General features: G+C 33.5%; 1 protein-coding gene across 1 annotated transcript; it reads left to right on the top strand.

Moving 5' to 3' along the window:
• Positions 1 to 318: 318 nt before the first annotated feature.
• Positions 319 to 579, top strand: LOC118007425 (small nuclear ribonucleoprotein F). The gene has a single exon (XM_035000470.1). It carries the CDS (start codon positions 319 to 321, stop codon positions 577 to 579), a length of 261 nt encoding a protein of 86 aa, XP_034856361.1.
• The last annotated feature ends 855 nt before the right edge of the window (positions 580 to 1,434 follow it).

Raw genomic sequence — 1,434 nt, forward strand, 5'->3', positions numbered from 1 at the left:
ATATATCAGCATGTTTGTGTATATTATCTAGGTATTTCTTCAATCAGCTGACCCATCTGAGCTATTTTAGATAGTCTTGTCATTCAATAAATCCTTGTCTTCTTATATCCCCAACAAATATACTCAGTTTCTTAGATGAACCATGAGATTAAGAAAACTGCCTTCTGTTAAATCATACCAAAAGGGCTTGAATTTATTATTTTTTGTAGAAATTAAGAAACTGAAAGGAGATGTGCTGGCTACAGCTATTCTAGTCACCAGGAACAGACGAAAGTTCGGTTGTTGGCAAGTGGCCTGCAGTATTTGCTTGCAGTCATGATGAGTTTGCCCCTCAATCCCAAACCTTTCCTGAATGGATTAACAGGAAAACCAATAATGGTGGAACCTAAGTGGGAAATGGAGTACAAAGGCTACCTGGTATCTGTAGATGGTTATATGAACATGCAGCTTGCAAACACAGAAGAATACATAGATGGAGCATTGTCTGGACATTTGGCTGAAGTTTTAATAAGTTGTAATAATGTCCTTTATATCAGGGGTGTTGAAGAAGAGGAAGAAGATGGGAAAATGAAAGAATAGCATCTTTTGTGGGGAATTTTTTAATATATATTTTTAGACAATAAACATTTTTTTTTCCAAAAAAAAAGAAAAGAAACTGAAAGTAAATGCAAGAAGATATGTAAGTCTAAATCACATCTTGGGAAATGGGAGTAATTTTCAGTGAAGTATTAGCCATGTGATCATGTTAGCTTAGATTTGCCTTTTATCTAAAATATTTATTCAGAGGTTACTGTGATAGATACTATGCATTTTGTACTCATGGAATACGTTATTCAGAATTTTGAGCTGGAAGAAGTCAGTCATAATTATTTTAAATTTTAAAAAAAGCAAATCTCCAAATCTTGCAATGAAAGATATAGATACATGTATAATGAATTTGAATGTACTGATTTAAACTGGTTTATGTGAAGGATAATATACCCCTTATAAGATAAGAACCTTCAGAGTGATTCTTAACCGAAAGCAAACATCAGAATTATATGTAATTTTTTTGAGACATACACATGCCTGCTATGCTTTCACATCAATCTAAGTTGACTGGGCCGGATATTCTTTTTTTTTTTTTTTTAAGTTTTCCAGGTAAATCTGACACACATCTCAAAATGAGTATGGTGGTTACTCAATTTCTATTCTAATCACCGGTGACAAGTGAAAAGCTGCATTAGTTTATGTAAATCATGGAAACTGCTGAAATAAGCACTCCCAAAAATGTCAGTGGCTCAGTTAATAAAGGTTTATTTCTTAATCAAATCACAATTTGTTATGGGTCATTCAGGAACTAATATCCTTTCATGTAGTAGTTTCTAGTGTCTGCAGTTCCTTCACTTAATACTACACATATAGCCCTTAGAGAAGAGAGGTTAGGCCTGCTTT

Source organism: Mirounga leonina, unplaced genomic scaffold (genome assembly GCF_011800145.1).
Source record: "Mirounga leonina isolate KUSES-001 unplaced genomic scaffold, KU_Mleo_1.0 Mir_125, whole genome shotgun sequence".
NCBI lineage: Eukaryota > Metazoa > Chordata > Mammalia > Carnivora > Phocidae > Mirounga > Mirounga leonina.

Bases quoted from the DNA above. Each gene is read 5' to 3' on its own strand.
- LOC118007425 (XM_035000470.1), top strand. From the start codon at position 319: ATGAGTTTGCCCCTCAATCCCAAACCTTTCCTGAATGGATTAACAGGA.